The sequence below is a fragment of the Pimephales promelas genome, chromosome 14 (genome assembly GCF_988280905.1).
Source record: "Pimephales promelas chromosome 14, fPimPro1.hap1.1, whole genome shotgun sequence".
In the NCBI taxonomy this organism is placed as follows: domain Eukaryota; kingdom Metazoa; phylum Chordata; class Actinopteri; order Cypriniformes; family Leuciscidae; genus Pimephales; species Pimephales promelas.
This window is the reverse complement of record NC_142782.1, coordinates 1,311,043-1,329,880: the sequence shown is the minus strand read 5'-3', so window position 1 is coordinate 1,329,880 and position 18,838 is coordinate 1,311,043. Positions and strand designations below refer to the sequence as shown.

Genomic DNA, 18,838 nt, shown 5'->3' with positions numbered 1-18,838 from the left:
ATCCCGAGCTGAAGTAAAACCACAGTCATGTAAAGATCTGTACAATAACATGCAACATTTCCTGGTTAGAGCCATTAAAGGGATAGTTGGCTTTGAAATAAATGTTTGGTATGTTTTATCTTACCTCAAAGGCATCCAAGATGTAGGTGTCTTTAGTATTTTCAATTTTGATATTTTTAGGTCAAACCGTTCTTGTCTGTCAGTCATATAATGGAGGTCTATGGTCACCACCTCAAAGAGCAGCACAGAGAAGTCCAAATTAAACATGATTTAATGACTCGTAAATGTAAGTACACATTGATGGCCTAAGACACGAAACGAGCGGTAATTCATTTCGAAGTGAACTATCCCTTTAAAGCAAAAGTGGTACCGGGAACACACTGCATCTGTGGCGAGTAGGGACGGGCAACGATTAATCGTGATTAATCGCATCCAAAATAAAAGTTTGTGTTTACGTAATATATGTGTGTGTGGTGTGTATAATTAATTTGTATATATAAATACCCACACATGAATGTGTATATTTAAGAAAAATGTGTTATTAATATATCAAATATTTATATTTATATATAATATTAATTGTGAATAAATATATTTTAAATAAATAATTGGAATAAATATAATTTGAATAAATAATATTAATATATGTTTTGATGTTGTCTTGGCACAAATGATATGGTTTACTCTGTTTAGGGAGGAGTGTGTCACCTTCTGGGAGTCTTATATGAATGAATGTCTTGTTTGGTTTTGGCTTATATATTTAGCTATGTAGTGCTACTGTAAAGCATGTTTTTTTGTTTTGTTTGTTTGTTTTTCTTGTGTATTTGTTATTTGTTTTTTACTATTTGTTATGTTAAATTCCAGCTGCTGTAAGGTCAATTTTTTATTTGAATCTAGAATGGCTCATCTCAAGGGGCTATTCCTCTTTAATAAATGTCAAATATATAAAAAATACACATGCACATATTTTTAAATATATACATGCATGTGTGGGTATTTATATATACAAATTAATTATACACACTACACACACATATATTACGTAAACACAAACTTTTATTTTGGATGCCATTAATCGCTGCCCATCCCTAGTGGCGAGGAAATGAATAGGCCTGCAAATAAACCCGTTCAGCTGATGCATGTATTCACTATTCAGACACTTATGTCACATTTAAAGGGGAAATGAAACAGTCATTCAAGTTTACATGATTTACAAGATGGATTTCCACTATAATCAACAATTATATATTAAGAAACGTGACAAATGTTATAGCTGTTAGCTAATAATGATTGTACCTATTAGTTGTTCACGGTCAAAACACAGGTAAACCAAGCCAACGTCACATATTAGAATACTGCACAATGGCGCCGCCCTGGTGGCGAAAGATACTACTTTTTTTCTTTTATACGTTTACATATGTCATGTTTCTTATATAATTAATGATTATTGTGGAAATCCATCTTGTAAATCACGTAAACTTGATTGACTGCTTCATTTCCCCTTTAAAGTGTCATTGCAGTGCATAGGGGAATATCAAAATGTCATGTGCAAACAAGCTTTTCTCAGAGCAAACACACACACACACACACTCAAGCCCTAACCCAGGACAGGTGTGGAGAAACAACACTATCGTCACACACTGTCTTCTACACACACCCGCTAGAGGGCGCTGCTGTCTTCACCAAAACAACACACTACAGCAGCTCACACTACTAGACGCATCAGAAAATAAAAAAAATCATAATTATGAGATAAAGTTGAAATTCTGACATACTAAATCATAACTTAGATTAAATATTGAAATTGTGAGATAAATTTGACGTAGTGCGTCATATTTTCTTTTCATCCTATAAATATGCCATGATTACATTTACATTTTACATTACACTTTAAGTTACAATTTCATATTATGACTTTTCATCTCATATTTTCGATGCTTCAGCACATTGTAACTAACCCACTGATGTCACATGGACTACTTTGATGACGTCTTTATTTCCTTTCTGGACAAGGACAGTATACCGTACACACATTTACAATGAAAGCTCTCGGACTAAATCTAAAATATCTTAAACTGTGTTCTGAACATGAACGGAGGTCTGACGGGCTCGGGATGACATGAGGGAGAGTCATTAATGACATCATTTTTGGGTGAACTAACCCTTTAACCATGGTATTTTTAGCCAAAAAACAAGGTTACTACACTTTTACTATAATAAAACCATGGTTAACTTTCATAAAGGAAATTTAAAAGTGGTTCTCACTATTTGAAAGGCTCATTAATAACCCAAATCATGTTATGCTTTAAGTGTGTGTGTGTGTGTGTGTGTGTTTGTGTGTGTGTGAAAACATCCTCACATCCCAAAATAAGACAATCCTGAGAGAATAAGAGGAGTAAAAAACAGGAAACATGACTCAGCTGGACACATCAACGAAAACACACACACACACACACACACGGGGTTAGGGTTTGGTTTAGGGTTAGTTGATTATGCGTAATTTCATGTTATATTAAGCACATGTAACATTAAGGACACATATAATAAAGTGTTACCGAAGTGCTAAACTGGGTGAAGTGGATGTAAGCACCACCTTTCAATCAGTTAAAAATGTTTTGTTAATTGTCAAGGAGATGTCAAATTAAAGACAGAAATAAAGAGCTAGATCTATTTGCAAGTAGTTTAATGAAAACAAAATTACAGTTCTCAGTTCTCAAAACTCAATAAACAGAACAGCCACTCTGAAAATGGACAAGATTTGACAAAGAACAACTGAAAACGAGGGACAAAACGAGATCATTAACAAGACAGTTGAAAAACACGAGGGCAAATCAAAAACCCTGGCAACTAATGAAAAAAAGAAACATGAACCAACAGAACAGTAAAAATCAAACAAGATAGCAACTTAAAAAATCTCAAACCCAATTTGTCTCAATTGCTATTTTAATTCAAAATTATTTAACCCTGTGGGGTTGTTCGTTTCAGAGTCACACTTGGGGTGTTCGGGTCCAAATGGACCCAAAGGGCAGGATTCATATTTAAAAAAAAAAAAAAAAAAAAAAAAAAAAATCATAATTTTTTTTTTTACTTGTTTTTTTATAAAAAAAATTTCTTTTCTTTTTTGGTGTTTTGAGAAAAAATTATGATTTAAAACTAATATTTGTGCAATAATTATGACCCATTTTTTCCCATTGAACATAATAAATTTTTTAAATTTTTTTTATTTTTTTTAATTTTTTTTTATCAAAGCTGTATTACATTTTAGAGTGAAGCCTAGGCCTCATGAAAGCAATTTTTGAAAAAATGTCATCTGGTAGACACACTGAGCATTTTTATCACGCAATAGCACATTTTTACCACTATAGTGGATTTACAGTACAGCTCTCTGTACTGTAAAGAATCACTAGAATCCCCAAGCGTTTTGCACTCTTGATATTTTAGAGATTCACCCCTTTACCATTGAGTAATTTTTTCTGCATTCTGGCTGATTTGTATATTGTATGCACAAAATAAACTGTTTTCATATTTTTGACAATTTCCCATTCATTTCCAATGGGGGTAATTTGGACCTGAAGGTCCTGAGTGTGATAAAAAAAAAATTTTTTACAACCACTTAGACTATTCAAATAGATTATTCTATTTGAATAGTCTGTGTTTTCATATTGAATAATCTGTGTTTTCATATTTTTGACAATTTCACATTCATTTCCTATGGGCGTCCATTTGAATCCGAAGGTCCTGAGTGTGACTATTTCTTTACAACCACTTAGACTGTTCACATCCTGTCCCCAATTTTTTTGGGTGTTCAAATACCAAATACCAACAAAGTCACCAAATTTCGGACCATTCCGAAGAAGCTGTGATTTTTAACATTTTTTTATTTAGATGCTTCGGGTCCATTTGGGCCGAACAACCCCAGAGGGTTAAAGGGATGATTTGCTCAAAAATGATCATTCTGCCTGCATTTACTTTGTGTAGTTTCAAACCTGTATGGCTGTCTTTCTTCTGTAGACACAAAAGAAGATTAAAAAAAAATGTTATTGTAAGCGTTAAAAATCTTCATGCCTTAAAATATCTTGAATGTAACTCGACACCCTCGCCTCATTTAGTATGCGCGGTTCTATGAATATGCAAATGAGCCCCGCCCACACTCACTCAGCTCAGAGGTTGACGATCACACGTTGATCTGATTGGTTACAAGGTGGTTTGAGACGTCAGAAACACCAGCGATTTCAAAGCGTGTTTTTGAGACTGTCTTTGGTTCACTGCAGTTTTAAGGAGGAAATACTCAGCAATGCTGTCCACTTATCAACTCACACATGTGTGTGTTAAAGCGGATTAAACACACATACACACATAAACAACATTAAACGCTGGATTTTCACCACAGGGGGGCTTTAAGCTCTGTGTTAGCATTATCAGTACTTAAAGGTCAAATATACAGAGATCATCTGAACTCAGTCTGACCACGATAAATAATTAGTCATGAATATTCATTAAACGTGCAGAATAAACAGGGTGATGACATTAAAGAGAGCACGTTATTATTATTTATGCTGGTGAGAGCACAGTTAATGACCTCAGAACTCTGTCTTATTCTCCGAATATAGCCTACAATAATTTCTGAGATTAATCTGTTTTAATTTCGAGACGTGACGAAGCAAACCACATAGGCTACGAGTGCTCGCTCAAACAATGTCATCTGGATATAACGGATCCCTGTCTGTTTGTTACTTGTTGCCTCTAAGATTGTAATCTCAATGTGATTTTATTTCCCTGGTAAAATAAAGGAGAACAAATAAATAAATAAATAAATAGTGTGTTTTCTTTGCTAGCTCATCATCACTGCACTCAAACAATGAGCAGAGCCACAGTCAAGCCGGCAGTGGAATCTCACACAGGAAACAGGAAACAGTTTGTGGCTTTGTAACTGAGATCAGACCTCAGTTTCTCACACATTCAATGATCAGTCAATGATGTAGCTGGTTGGAAACGTCATGCAGCACACATTCAGGTCAAACGCTCTTTTGTCCATTCCCGTTTCCATCTGTCCACTGTAGGTGGAAGTTCATTTAGTGTCAATGCTCCTAAATTATGGAAATCACAACCCTTTCACTTCGTCTACCTAAAAATAGATCTATTTATGTATTTTGGATAAATGTGGATCCTCTAGTTTGGGTCTATTGGATTCCCTGGTGGTCATATGTGTTCACTAGGGGTGTACCGAGACCCTCATGTCACGATTCGATACATATCACGATACTGAACTCACGATATACTCCAAGACATATACAGTAATAAAAGGTTGATTTAAATGCTAAATTTGGTATTAATGGGTGTATTTGCTAGCCAATGTAATATAGACACCAGAATAAACATATTCATGAGTATGAAGCTGAAATATTATTATTATTATTTATTATTTTTTTCAGCACAGGGTCTTTGTGATATACATGTATGTGTATTTGATGCGCTTTTATATATGTTGAAATGTGTCTTTTTATGTATTTTATGCTGCATCTTGGCCAGGTCTCACTTGTAAAAGAGATTTTTAATCTCAATGAGTTTTTTACCTGGTTAAATAAAGGATAAATAAAAAATAAAAAAATATTTTTTTTTTTAGATTAGATATATTTAAAATAATGTCAACCAGTTTTTAACAGTAGCATCTGAGATTTGGCATTAAATATTCCTCCATTGCATTAATATACATTATATTCAACATACTAGTTTAGTGTAGTACACTAACTCAGTATTGTTGCATTTTTCTATTGCAATAAATTGTTACACCCCATACAGATTCACTATAAATACGACTGTCAAAAATATTGTTGGTTGCCTTCAAATTTTAAGTTCATTGATCTGGAAAAAAGTGAGTTAATAAAATGAATGAGATTGATTTAAGCATCAGAAACTCAAAATATCATGTTATCTGAACTACATAAATTATTTAAGTTGATTTGACAAAAGAAAAATGTTGTGACTACAAATCATGAAAATATTTTGTTTGCAGTGACGTTATGGCAATCACGCTTGCACACTCCGAAACTTTCGTCCGTCTTTAAAAAAAAAAATCGAATCTGATTCTATTTTCTGTGTTTTTCACATCCGTAGCAAACGGTTTGAATGATGTTTTGACAATTCAGAGCCTCCGAATCACCAATACGAAAAAATGTATTCATAAAGCTCTTAAAGGAGGATATAGCAGGTCATGCTTCATTCACAATATGAAACATCTTCATCAAAAAAGAGCCCAAGGACTCTAAGAAGTTAAAGAATGAGAGGAATGACAACAGGAAAGCCCTTTTTACACAGACCTCGAAATAACCAGATATTACCTTTCCTCTGCGCGAGGATATCAAAACATAATCTGCCCAGTAGCTGTAACGGTGTCTTTACGGTTGTGTACTGTGACGGTTGTTTTAACCCAATTTTGGGTAAAATACGGACGTTGGGTTAAAAATGTAATTAAAAAATGTAACCCAATGGCTGGGTTTGTCCATATTTTACCCAAAATTGGGTTAAAACAACCCAGCATTTTTTAGAGTGTAATAACTATAAATTATGCATGCAACTTACCCTAACCCAAACCCTTACCCAATAGTAAGCAAATGCATACTTACATCGTAACCTTAAACAGAGGTAACCAATGTTTTCTTCTAAAAGGTCAATTTCCTATTCAAAATGCATAATTCACATCAAGTAAAGGTAACGATCATTCAATCACTGAGAACCAGGAACAGAGTTTTATCTGTGACTATAATCGCTGAAATCACACACTCTCTGTATGTTTGTGGATGCTTGTGTTATCTACTCCATTTCACTCTAATGATGCAATCCTGCACAATTCTTTTAATAATGTTGATTAGTGAGATCAACAGATACTGTATGCATGTAAATGAAGATCTTGAGCTCATCTTGACAGTGTGGATATCTTTTTTTTAGTAGTGTTTTCACATGAGGATGAGCAAATATGCATACATTCAAAGTTTTAAAAAGCCTATAGTAGAGAAACCTGTGTCTCTGTGCCGAGTGTGTTTGTGTCAGATTACATTGGGACTGTTGACACATGCAGTCAATGAGTTATAGCTTTAACTCAGCCTGAACACTTAGTTATGCTCTTCATCAGGTGCGGACAGAGTTCTCAAACAGATGATGACATTTCTATGCCTCAAAAAACAAATGTTTCTCTAGAAAAGAGGTTTCACACGGTGCAAATGGAGTAAAGTCTCCACAATTAAACATATTCAAAGGTATTCTGTTTAAGCTTATGAACAGTCATATGCTTACACACACACACACACACTGAAAGTGTTACCTGCGAGTACTGTCTGCGGAGACTGAATCGCTGAACCATCCTGACTGACAAACACTGAACGAACACAAGCAGAAACACTCTCTCTCTCTCTCTCTCTCTCTCTCTCTCTCTCTCTCTCTCACTCTCACACACACACACACACACACCCGTGTACTTACACAGGCACATACCGTCCCACAAACTTGTTGCTACAATAGACAAACCCTTCACAGTTTTTCTCATTAGCTTAAACACATTTCTTGAAACAATGGCTCCTTTTCTTGAAACTCTAAACACAAAACTTCACCCAAGTCCATAATCTTACGATTTTCCAATCAAAACCATCCAATCTTTCTGAAAAAAACACACAAAAAAAACACAAAAACAAACGTTTTCCTCAGGCATGACATTAAAAGCCCTCTATAATACACACACACTACAACATAATCTTAGGGTACGTTTACATGACAACTTTATGCTAAAACGGAGAAGTTTTTCGGTAACACTTTACAATACGGGTGCACTAATATGCATTAATTCATGCTTAACTAATGCACAGATAATACTGAGTTAATCTTTAATACATGAAGAACTAAACCATTAATTAATGATTATTGCATCAGCAACTAATAAAGAGTCAATATGATTAATATATTAAGAAATACATGGATTGCTATTAATTCAATGTGTCATTGTGTATTAATTCCTTAATAACATATTTTATTAACTAAAAGTGTAAATTAATGTGTTAATTAGCACAATTAGTCAAAGCTATGCACTTCAACTTCCAGTTGTCTGCTTTAATTAATGATTAGCTAATGATTTGCAAAGGTATCATTATGTTATGACTTTACTTGTTGGGGCACGTCATTATTAACTAGTCATTTAGTAATTGCAGTAAATTGCACATGAATTTGCATTAATGAAGTAATTAATCATGTATTAATGCATATTAGTGTACCCGTCATATTATCTGGAAGTTGAAATACAAGGCTTTGGCTCATTCTGGTAATTAACATATTAATTAACACTATTAGTTAAAAAAATAAGTTATTATGGAATTAATCCAAAATTACATATTTAATCAATAACAATTCATGTATGAACTAATACATTAACCCTACAGACTCTTAATTAGTTCCTATTGTGGTAATCATTAATTAATAGCTTAAATAATCATTAGTTACACATAAATTCAGTATTATCTGTGCATTAGTTAAGCATGAATCAATGCTTATTAGTGCACCCGTATTGTAAAGTGTTACCAGTTTTTCCGTTGAGTTTTCCGATTGTCATCGTCAAAACGATCCCCATTCACACGGATCAGGTAAACGACTAAAACCGCTGTATTCTGCTGCCAGGCCACTAGATGGCGATGAAACACTACAGACTGAACACGTAATACGCATGTGCATGACGTCATCGTCTTCAGAGATTCACGTTTTTGTGGTTTACACGGAGACCGCTTTCAAAAGTTTGCGTTTACAGGAAGCCAATGAACAGCGAAAACGCATAAAAAGTTTACGTTTTTTAGTTGAAAACGGTGTCGCGTAAACAGCCCCTTAGGCTACGTCTACATGCATCGTATCATTAATTAGTCAAACGCTATTATACATTATATTCAACATTATATATATAGTAGTTTAATGTAGTTAACTGACACTAAAAACATGAATTTTTTCATATATATTAATTTTCATTTTGAAACAACTATACACCCAAACTATTGTCAGTATCCACGATACATAGTTACTTACATTTTTGTATTGCGATATATTGTGACACGATAAATTGTTACTACACCTATCGTATAGTGCTTGCGTGTGTCTCGACCATAGACTGTAAAAAAAAGATGGACGACGCCCCTTCGCTCTTTTCTATCGGAGAGAACTGAAGCCGCCAGTGTCTCGATATGGCGCTGACATCTTAAGATGGTTCTCACTGCGGAACATGAAATCCACGGGGAGGAGTCGGATCCAGATCCAACTCCTCCCACCATACACACATCTTAACCTACCCAACTCCGCCCCCTAATCCCTAAACCCACCCCTAATCCTACCCATCTCCACCCCTTGGATCTTGATCCGACTCCTCCCCGTGGATCTGCATTGAGGTGCTACTGGACATCTTGGAACTTGAGTCTGCGCACTTGCGTTTTCGGGACCAGACATGAATAACACGGGGAGGCGGGGCTTATGAGCTATACTAGGACCGGCCACAGGGGGGCGATCGAGACGTTTTGGCTTCACTTTTAAGGGCTTGTGCGGCACGCTTGGTCTCGACAGTTACAAATAAACCCATAATAATGGAGCGAATTTGTCAATCATCTTGATGGATAACTCTGATCAATAAGAGGACAGTTGTACTCGCACGTGACTCGTGAAACCCTTGTGAAAGCCAACCGAACCAAGACGAAAATTTAACGTTGAAACAGTTTCTGAAATGCTAAACACTAAATCCCGTTCTCTGAAGCAAATTCTCAATATCCTAAACCAATTTGTCGAATAAATCACTCTTTCTGTAAAACTTAAAACAAGTTCACATAGTTAAGGCTTTGAGAACATAAAAAATAATTGTTTTAGCAATTCAGAGAAACTGCAAGTCCCTGTTTCAGGACAAAACAAACGATCTATACGTGTGAAAACGCCCTAACACACTGAGAGAAACTCAAAACAATACTGCAAAAACCGGTAATAAGCTGTTTTGCTTATGGTTCTTCCCCTCTACGCCTTTTCACAACAACAAAAGACACAACAAATGTATACATTTGCATATTTTTATTCCTGAATGTACTGTAAAGTAAATTCACCATACAACAATAACAAATCTTGTCAACATAAAACCCACTCCTGATGAAGCTTCTTCCATTTCATCGTCTCTGTGTCCCACAAAAACAGAAGAACTGAGCGGCAGAAACACTGGTTTCCAGTATGAAAACAAAACATCTAAAACTGGGAAAGAGCTTTGAGATGGACTGTATAAATAGATTTGACAAGAAATCTGAGGCAGACTGCCGTAAGATACACATCAGAGAAGCACAGTTATCACTGCAATTCACAGAAACGACTCGAACGAAAGGTGGATTTTGCAGTTATCATTTTGTGTCAATATGCTGAATTTAGCGGTATAATCATACCCTACATTGTATTGACAACTTAATTAAATATTTACCATTGTATCTTCTGCATAATTGGTTGTTTTTAAATAAACACTGACAAAAAAAAAAACCTACTCAACTTTTAGGGCTGGATCACATTGATAAAAGTAAACACCCAGATTTAGAGTCAAGGTTTTTGTTGTAGGGTTTGGGCTTTTATTATAACAAAAATAAAACAAAATACAAACAATAACTACCCCGAGGGGGAAAACCAGACGGATTTTGGACTTGGTCGCAGGGAAACACACATTTTACCAACATGGCATCATGACTTAGCGTAAACATACACGCCATTTTCAAGTCAAGTGGCGTGTTATCAATTCTCATTTTGAGCTATCCGTGTGTATGTCCACGCCGAAACAAACCGTCATCTTTTGCGTGTATGTCTACACTGTTAAATGTCTGAGCGAAACAAAGCAAAATGTGGAGCGATATTTTTTTTCCTAGGATGGTAGGGGAAGACTCATAAATGGTATAGAGAGTTTTCACTGACGTCAGGTTCTGGGCGGTAACCCGGATGAGCGGCCATTATGGGGGCACTCGGAGGTAAACAACAGCATGGACTGCACTGTTTATGTACTACTGAACACATCGTTTCACTAAAAAAAAACACCGGAAAAAAAACCTGTGGTAGGTGCAAAATCATATAGAGAAGGATTTACAAAGCAGGAGAGAGCGCAATATTTTGACAAACTAAAGTTAATATGTGTTAAAGGTCCGAACGAGCTAACGTTAGCTTCTCTAGCCCGTACTGCAATTCTTTCTTCTATTTCTTAGGCTACGCTCAGATTGTCAGTCCAAAAAGCACATGAAATCTGTTTCAAGCTACATCCATGAGTGGTTTGAAATCCTATTCAAATACCAGGACATATGAGTAAATACTGAGTCTGAACGATCGGATTTCGGGTGGTATGGATTATAAAATGGCAGCATACTTGAAAGATAAAGATGGGAAGAACTGCTTTCTCTTATTTAGCACCTTGGGGGTGGAATAATCTACAAAAAGAGCTAAAGTTAGAAACCCTTATGTCCATTAATGAATTTAAAACTACTGTAAAGAGTGTTGTGATGGAGACATGTTCTTGTTTTTCTTGAGTATCATTATGTTCTTAACTTAACTTAATTGTGTTCTTAACTTCTTTTATCATGAAAATGTAACTTTTATTATGTATAATATGGTGTTTATGATGTATGTATGTGTTGTGATTTGGCTGCTACCTTGGCCAGGTCTCTCTTGTAAAAGAGATTCTGAATCTCAATGGGATTTCCTGGTTAAATAAAGGTATAAATAAATAAAAATAAAAAGATAAGAAGGGCAACATTTTGTAAAGCCTTAAAAACCAACAGATCCTGTGATTGAATGTAGATAGATATATAATTCTATCTTAAACCGGCATCCATTTCAACGATTATTAAAAACGGAGTAATTGACTCAAATTTCTAGGCTGACTTAAGCATTCTTGCAACAGCATTCTGTAAAAAAGCGGCAATGCTTTGTTGTCAAATCCAATGAGATTTGCAATAGTATATTAGTAGTATTCACTGATTATTTTTGGGGACATTGCTTGTCTCAATCCCAGAGGTTTCTCGTACACCTAAACTACATTCAGTTTCAACTACACCTTATTCACACCAATATTTTCTGCATTTGTATTTTTTTTTAAACGCCTCTCTGAGCTGATATAAGATGAAAAAATGGAGCAGATTGTGGTTTTGTTAGAGTACACAGGAACAGAAGTAAAGCTGTTTCTACACACACACACATCCAATTTTTAAAATTATGTGCACTAACACGAGAAAAACATATTGTTAGACTAATAAGCTCTCATAAATGTTCATGGATGGATGAACAATCATTTTAAATCATTAAGCCTGCCTGTTAGTTCTGCAACTAAAAATGTAATAGGGAAGAAAACACTAGCGCAACTTCCTTTTCATCTCGACTTTAAACATGATTTTTCACCATCATTCTCAACTACAACCACGCATGTGTTTTCTACATCTGCCCGGCTGCTGTTACCAACAATACGGACTAATCCATCAAAACACAAGAACAACAAGTAAAAACACTCCATATAAACATAAACAATAATCCTTAAATAAACGATGCAGCTAATATTAGTTATTGGATAAGTTGCTAAATAAAGTCTACACATTATGTAAGTTTCAGTGATTAATGATTTGGATCATGTCCTATAGCAGCAACTTACATAAAAAAAAAACAACCAAATACAGTGGTGTGCAGTAAAACACTCTATACTGGTTATAAGTGCACATATTTTAAAAGCGCAAAATGGCCGTCTAAAACATGGAAATGACTAAAACTGCAATTCATCGACTGGCCACTAGAGACAGGCTGCAAAAGAGAGTCAATCGAAAACATTGAAAACATATGTAGGCTAACTGTGAGGCAATATCGTTGTTTATTTTTAATTATATTGATCTGTAAAGTTCTGCATAATTAAGGGCGTGGCCTCTTGAGTGACAGGTGGATTGGCGCTAATGTCTGCTGTGTGTTAGCGTCAAGCCACCTCAGCTAATCCGCCTCGCTGCACACGTTCGTTTATCCGGCGGCCAAGATGGCGACGGCCGGCTCCGAAAATTTTTTATTTATTTGTTTTTTATTTTTTTTTATTTTTATTATTAATAACAATAACTGGTACAAACAAGAAGAACATCAACATACAATCAAGCATTTGTACAGACAAAACCATTGCCGGCTCCGAAAAATGCTCTACAGAAACACTACGAGTGACGTCACTGACACCACGTCCATATTGTTTTTACAGTCTATGGTTATGGTTTGGGTGTGGCTAGACGTCAAGCTCCACCCATTGGCTCTAATTCGTTCTCTAACTGTATAAACGTTCAGCACACACACGTTACTCACCCGTCGTGTGTGGTCGGTGGACTGCAGGAATGATGAGATGATGAGGACGGTCTCGACAGGTGTGTCAGCGCAGATCCCTTCAGAAGGGGTTTCTTTCAGCCGACGCTCCTGCGGGACGCCACCTCTCCTCGCGATCACTGTACAGTTCAGCCCGCACTGCATTCTGGGGGATTTACAACAGTGAACGCTTAATAACCGGTACTTTGAGTTCATCATGTTTAATTTCATATTAAAGCAACAGAACTTAGATTACATCCGTTTTTTAGCAACCAAGCGCATGAGGATAAATCACGTAATTAAATCACATCTCCTTCACATGATTTCATAGGTGTTTGATGCACTCCACTGACCGCAGTCATCTACTTTCAAGACATCTCAAACGTGTGGAGGTTTGTAGTTGATGAACACAAGTTCATGTGAACTGCAAACCGATGCTTCCCTATTAGTCTTGTTAGATGAATAACCCCACAAACACTCAAATTCCCGAAATTGTATACTTCCCTACTTTATAGGAGGTAAAAAAAAAACAGTAGCCTATGTCCGAATTCACAGTACTCATAAAAGAGCACCCGGATGACATACTACTTCTGAATTGTGCACACAATGGACACTTTTTATTTATTTATTTATTTGTTACTGATTGAAATTAAATATATACATTGTTATGGTCATTAAATGGTTTTAATAAACTATACATTTTTACCACATATAAGTTTGAGTAAAGATTTAAAGTCTTTGTCTCGATTACAGCGTTGTTTGGTAGATCCCTTCAGGAGCAGATGACATTTGTGAGCAAGAAAATTAAACTTTAAACTCTGGCTCCCTTTATCATGTAACCATACACAAAACTAAATCAGCACTAGATGACATCATGCTTTCTTTTTCAGAAGGAAAAGAGTCAGTATCTGATGTAATATTTTGTTCTCTTTGTCCCACCTTTACCTTTGTCTTTCTTATCATTGATCGTGTTAAACTGTGTAGAAAAAATGACTCGACTTTTCTTTTCTGTTTTTAATTATTAACATTTTTTTTTAACTATGTTAACATTACATCTCTGCTGCATTTCCAATGTTCTTTCAATAAATAGTGATCTAGAATCAACACTATTATCTAACCTATAACGATTGATTTTATTTATTTATTTTGGAATTTCAGCATTTTCAATATTAACATATCATATTGTAACATTGTTTCAGTCACCATTGATTTTTACGGTAACTTGCATTGATTTATAAGAATTGATTTTCAACATTAACTTAGGGGTACAGAAGTGATGATCAACAAAGACCAGAATAAAACTGCTGCAAGATAGCGAAGAAATACTTTTTATTAATTATTAAGGATTTGGAAAGACAAACAAAATATATTTATAGAAATATTTCAGTAGGTTTGTTATAAATCATGTTAATGCTGAAACTATGGTGTGCTGTTTTAAATCACGAGGTCTGTTGGTCTAAATGCAGCTATTGTTAAAGGGCAACTCCGGCGCAAAATGAACCTTTGGTCTAATTACACATTGTTACCTAGTCAACCGTTATCTGAGATTTGTTTTCATGATTGCCGAATGTAAATAGTTTTATCTCTAAAAACAGTTTAGCCTATAACGCTAGTATAACGCTAGTATATAGGGCATAGAGTAATGACCAATAAAAATCGCTTGTTATTACCACTAACAAGGCTCAAAATAGCCCCACACTAACACGACAGCATAATAAGGGTCCCTACATTCAAACCGAAGCATTGAGAACTTTGTCAGTGTCCAAACAGTTTAATAAGAAGATATTTTATACACACAGTCAACTTTGCGAATACAGGAAGAAGCCATCTTTGAAAAATAGTCTCTACCATTTGATCTACAAACACCGATCCAAGTGCGCTGGTGAGATGTGACTAAGGTGATAAGCTGACTGCGAACAGTATTCTACATGTACATATTGAAGAGAAGAAAATGGTTCGTGTTTGTGTTTCTTCCGGAAACAATGGACCATATGAGATTCTGCACAGTTCAGCGCACTTGGATCGGCGGCAAAAAAATCGGCATTGAGCACTGCAGTGTGAACGTAGCTAATATTACTGATTTGACTGCAAAACGAGAACTAAACTGGACGTTGAAATCACTGTTTTCTACAGAGCTGCTTTTTTCACTAGATCGGAAATCCAACATGGTGGCCATTTGCAACCAGCCCACTGTAAACAGAACAATATTTTACACAGGTGTTGATGCTAATATAGTTATCATTTGCACACACATTCTTTGTTTTTAACAGTTGTGAAATAAGTTCTTACTTTTTTTGCTTGGGATTTACATTTGGTCGCATCAGTGTCGGCAAACGAACCTAACCCACACACAGAGCGTTGCATCAGCCATTGAGTACTGTGTAAAAGTGGCATTGTGTTGAGCTGAATCACATCAATGCAGGCAGTGTGACAGCACCTCTGTGGGCCGAGATCCAGCGCGTTCTGGAGCGGAGAGGAGGGTGACACAGCTCAGACTGCCCAACACATGCTCTTCTAGTGGCTGTCCATCCATATACTGTTGGACATGATATTCATTGTCCATTTGAGTTGTGCTAGAGTCAAGGAAAAACCTAAACCCAACATACTCCTTATATGTATAAATATACTGTAAAACTTGTTGTTAGTTTAATTTAAAAACATAAGTAACCTGCTTGCCTTAAAATGTAAGTTAATTTAAATAAAAACATTGTGTTTATATAATGAAGGAGTTTGATTTAATCAACAGAAACTTGTTGATTTGACAAAAGATTTTTTTTTTAATTTCAGTGTACAGATATATCTACAGATTTGTGAAAGGAGTTATCTGTATAGTCTAATAATTACGGAGGCGTATTGCATTCACTTGAAGAAAAAAAATCTACTCTGTTTTTCTGAATTAACGAGTTAATTTTTAATGAGAAAAAAAAAAATTCTCTGTTTTTCTGAACTAATGAGTTAATTTTTCATGAGAAAATTTTTTTTGCTCTGTTTTTCTGAATTAACGAGTAAATTTTTAATGAGAAAAAAAATTTTCTCTGTTTTTCTGAATTAATGAGTTAATTTTTAATGAGAAAAAAAGTTTTTGCTTTGTTTTTCTGAATTAATGAGTTAATTTTTAATGAGAAAATTTATTTTTGCTGTTTTTCTGAATTAACTCATTAATTCAGAAAAACAGAGCAAAAAAAAAATTCCATTAAAAATTAACTCGTTAATTCAGAAAAACAGAGCAAAATTTTTTTTTCTCATGAAAAATTAACTCATTATTTCAGAAAAACAGAGCAAAAAAAAAATTTCTCATGAAAAACTAACTCGTTAATTCAGAAAAACAGAGCAAAAATTTTTTTTCTCATGAAAAATTAACTCATTAATTCAGAAAAACAGAGCAAAAAAAATTTTTCTCATCAAAAATGAACTCGTTAATTCAGAAAAACAGAGTAGATTTTTTTTCTTCAAGTGAATGCAATACGCCTCCGTAAATAATCACTGTCGGACTATAAGGTGACAAATATCATTAGATAGTCATTTCTGTTGAGAAATTAGTAGGTCATTTTTGGAAAAAGTGTAATATCCATTAAGAGTATGCAATATTGCTTGCATCAGTGCAGCTGTGGCTCAGTCAAGCATAATAGAGGAAGAAATATTACAATGATTAAAATTGTGGCGATAGTACTGCCAGTGTTACTAAATATATTACTTAAATGTTTTTCACCATATACTTTAAATCCTTTGTTGGCACTACAGATTATTTTTAATTGTGAATAAGACTAGACATTTTAAATCATTCATGGAGAAATATAAATGATTCTAAGCGATTCACACACCTTTTATAGGTTTAATGGATTAGTTAACAGCTCAGGCTAAAAAAAATGCATATTTGCTTGAAATTTGGTTTAAAAAGAAACATGTAAAATATGATACTTAACACAAAATAATATATTACTGTTCGACCACTTCACAAAATTAAATAATGACTCTTCAAATGGAGTACCAAAAATAAATCATGTAGAAATTGATGTTTACCCATTACTGTTTCTTAAATGCAGAAACAAGACGTTGTACAGTACTCACATGGGTCATGAAGCTCCCTCGCTGGTGTGTGTCATACGGGTGATCTGACACTGACCATCATTCAACCCACTGTGACTGTGGACCATTGACAATAATATGTGTGTGTGTGTGTGTGTGTGTGTGAGAGAGAGAGAGAGAGAGAGAGAGAGAGAGAGAGGCAAGTGTTTTCTACTTTTGTTCACAAGTCATCTATAGCAATATACGGTATGACACAATTAAAAATAAGTATTCTTAATTGTGCATAATAGATACTTTACTTTTAGTACACTGTTTAAAAGTTTAGTGTCAAAATTACAGTATATTCCTGGTAAATATTTGCATTATTCACAATAATTGCACAGTAAAATTTTTCTTGTATCCAATCAACTCTTAAGAGATTTCTTGCAAAATCTATAGTACTTTTCTGGCAATTTACTATAAGTCAAGATTTTACAATTTTACTGTAAAACAGTGCTTGGTTTTACTTGATTACCGTACACTTTATGCTAAAAATTACTGTAAACAAACAACAACATACTGTGTTTCTCAGTCAGCATGCAATGCAGCACGAATAGATTATCATGGAGGTTTTATACTTGTTAGTTTTATCTGTGCTGCTGAACTCATTTTACAGTTTGTCTTCTTGGTTTATTTTGTAATTTTCAGAGTTTATTCATTTTTTTTTTATTCGTTGAGTGTCAATATTGTTGTGTTTTGAATATCGAGGATTGATGTCACATCTTTCAAAGATGTATCTCAGCATTTGCTTCACTATTGTGAAAAAGATCCATCTACAAACAGTTCTTCAACAGTAGTTCATCAGGGTGTCCCACAGGGCTCTGTGTTAGGGCCTGTTCTGTTTAGCATATAGCATCTTGAAGAGGTTATTGGAAAGTATGGTATGTCTTTTCATTGTTATGCTGATGACAAATAAATTGATGTTAGCATGCACCCTGATCTTAACTCCACAATTAAACACCTAACTAACTGTTTGTACTAAATAAAAGCATGGGGGAAAGGCAACTATTTAAAACTAAATGAGATTAAAACAGAAATCGTATGGTCGTATCTTGTTGGTATCTGTCAAAACTGATTTAAATTCTGTATTTCCATTGTTTGAAGTGTGGAACCATAGTGTTATCATTGATGCACAGTTGACATTTGACTGCCAAATTACCATTGACAAAAAATAACGAAATTTAAATTGGGATTGAATAGGTTGATTAAAAGTGTTCGTTTGAATTGTATTTATAACATTGAAGGGCAAGAAAAACGTGAACATGAATGAAAAGGAATCCTTTGTGTGTGAAACAACCAGGACTTTTTGGAAATCTCCCCATTTACTTCCATTGCAAGTTAAAAAAAAAGAAGAAGAGGAAGAAAAAGTGATTTTTGTGATAACATTTATACCATAAATGCAGTCGATTTAGCTTAAGATGTTCTAAACCTG

The 18,838-nt window shown here is 34.8% G+C and overlaps 1 protein-coding gene across 4 annotated transcripts in view; it reads right to left on the bottom strand.

The window, feature by feature from the left end:
• tmcc1a (transmembrane and coiled-coil domain family 1a) overlaps positions 1-17,484 on the bottom strand; it is a 169,257-nt gene extending 151,773 nt beyond the window's left edge. Inside the window, exons 1-2 of one of the 4 annotated variants that reach the window (XM_089119250.1) lie at positions 17,410-17,484; positions 13,345-13,507 (exon numbers count right to left, since the gene is read on the bottom strand). In XM_089119250.1, the coding sequence (XP_088975376.1) occupies positions 13,345-13,506 (162 nt within the window). In that variant the 5' untranslated portion in view covers position 13,507; positions 17,410-17,484. Of the gene's footprint in view, positions 1-7,318; positions 7,389-13,344; positions 13,659-17,409 lie in introns of those variants that run through there. The other 3 variants (XR_016146433.1, XM_089119249.1, XM_089119253.1) reach the window with 3 other exon arrangements.
• Positions 17,485-18,838: the final 1,354 nt, after the last annotated feature.